This window comes from Chenopodium album, chromosome 5 (assembly GCF_948465745.1).
Source record: "Chenopodium album chromosome 5, dcCheAlbu1.1, whole genome shotgun sequence".
Taxonomy (NCBI): Eukaryota; Viridiplantae; Streptophyta; class Magnoliopsida; order Caryophyllales; family Amaranthaceae; genus Chenopodium; species Chenopodium album.
In genome coordinates, this window is record NC_137838.1 from 55,523,481 (window position 1) to 55,525,596 (window position 2,116).

The following is a 2,116-nucleotide window of genomic DNA, read 5'->3' on the forward strand; positions in this document are numbered from 1 at the left end:
ACAGTCGGCTATTTTAAGCAGACGGGTAAGATGCTGAGAATATCCGGCCAAAGGCCTCAAAGAGTCATTTTGACACTCTGAATTGATAAGTCTTTGGACTTAGATTATTTTGAAATATATAATATGTCCGTCTGTATTGCCCCAAGGCAATAACAGACGGTAATAGCATAGCCTCTAAAATGATATAGTAGCCACCTTCCGCCTGTATCAGAACAGTTGGAAGACTTAAGTATTTAAGATTTCCATATTAGATTAAGGCAAACGGCTACGACCGTTGTCTTAATTAGAGAGTCGGTAGGGACATTTGTTTTTATGTTTATTGAACAATGTACCACCCAAATGGGAGATGCTCTCTTCGACGAATTCACCCAAATGGGCGTCGCCGGTTGTCGTACTCATGTTGGAGCAGACGGTCTTACTCATGTTGGAGCAGACATTTGTTAAAATATATCCGGCCATTGGCCTCGTTAGTTCAAATAAAATGATCATTTAGCCACTAAGTCATTAGGGACTTAGTTTTGTAAGTGCGAGTAATCTGGGCCGTTTGCTAATTAAGCAGACGGTACCCTCATAATAAAGATGTAAATAGACAAATTTGAAAAAGAACAACTTTCTCATCAATAACTTTCGTTCGAATGTTTACAAAATTTTCTGAAGTAATACTTCTTTAGGTTATCTACATTCTAGGTTCTGGCTAGTTTTCTGCTGTCTGGTGTTTCCATGCGATAGGTGTCATCCCTGACTTCTTCGTAGATGCGGTAGGGGCCTTCCCAGTTAGGGGTTAGCTTTCCATTTTTATTCTCCCTATCGATTGATTCCATTTTCCGTAACACAAAGTCTCCCACCTTTAAGGGCCGCTTGTGTACTCTTTTGTTGTAAACTCTCGTCATTCTCAGATAATAGATCTCATGTTGCAAGGTGGCATTGCCCCTATGTTCAGGAAGTGAGTCCAATGACAGCCGCATAGCCTCCCAATTCGCCTCTTCGTCATAAAGCATGACTCGAAGAGTTGGCTCATAGTCCTCAATGGGTAAGACGGCCTCTGTGCCATACACCATAAAAAATGGGGTCTCTCCGGTTGCCCCTTTTTCAGTTTTCCGGATGGCCCATAGGACATGGATTAATTCTTCTGCCCATAAGCCTTCGGCTCTTTCAATTTTCTTCATGATGTCGTCTGAGATTAACTTGTTGAAAGCTTCAACCTGGTCGTTTGCTTGGGATCGGCCGACTGATGCAAAGTAGTGCAAGATCCCTTGATCTCCCAACCAATCCTTGAGATGAGGCGTTTCAAATTGAGGGCCATTGTCAAAAACCATAGACATAGGTGCCCCATACCAGGTGATAATGTTCTTCCAAATGAAAGAGATGACATCCTTTGTCTTAATGTTTTTGACCGCCTCTGCCTCTACCCATTTTATAAAGTAATCCACAGCCACTAGAATGTACCGCTTACCGCCTGGTGCAGGCGTATACGGACCTAGAATGTCGATGCCCCATTTGGCGAATGGGATTGGGTTGTAGATGGCCGTCAGGTCAGTGGCCGGACGATGGATCAGCTTGCAAAACCTTTGACACTTGTCATATTTTTTGACCATTTCCATTGTGTCTGCCTCAAGGGTTGGCTAGAAAAACCCCTACCGCCAGGCCCTGACAGCTAGAGACATGCCGCCTATGTGGGAGGCGCAGTATCACGCGTGCAATTCTTCGAGAATTTCTTGCCCCTTTTTTGGGGTTACACACTTCAATAGAGGTTTTAGGAAACCATCTTTGAAGAGCTCTCCATGCCTTAACTCGAAGTTTGCAGCTCGTTTTTTCATGACAGCTGCCTCCTGAGGTGAACCAGAAAGCGTGTCATCTTGTAGATACGCCCAGATGCCATCCATCTAGGTTGAGCTTCAGTTCAGTACTCCAATGGGCTCTTTTTCAGTAACACTTCTCTTTTCCATAAGTACTCCAATGGGCTCTTTTTCAGTAACACTTCTCTTTTCCATAACATCCCAGAAGATTGACCAAGGCGTTTCACAGGAGGCGGATGATACCAGTTTGGACAGAGCATTCGCCTGACTGTTTTCAGACCTGGGCACTTGACTCAAATGGAATTCTTCAAGTGTCCCAG

General features: G+C 44.0%; 1 protein-coding gene across 1 annotated transcript; it reads right to left on the reverse strand.

Moving 5' to 3' along the window:
* Positions 1-683: 683 nt before the first annotated feature.
* LOC145632917 (uncharacterized) lies at positions 684-1,883 on the reverse strand. The gene is made up of 2 exons (XM_081685241.1): positions 1,763-1,883; positions 684-1,042 (listed from the first exon to the last, which is right to left on the reverse strand). The coding sequence occupies exons 1-2, from the start codon at positions 1,881-1,883 to the stop codon at positions 684-686; spliced, it is 480 nt and encodes a 159-aa protein (XP_081541367.1).
* Between the last annotated feature and the right edge of the window lie 233 nt (positions 1,884-2,116).

Bases quoted from the DNA above. Each gene is read 5' to 3' on its own strand.
- LOC145632917 (XM_081685241.1), bottom strand. From the start codon at position 1,883: ATGGATGGCATCTGGGCGTATCTACAAGATGACACGCTTTCTGGTTCA. The intron at 1,043-1,762 runs GTTTCCTAAAAC...TGTATGGCACAG, and splicing joins TGGAGAGCTCTTCAAAGATG to AGGCCGTCTTACCCATTGAG.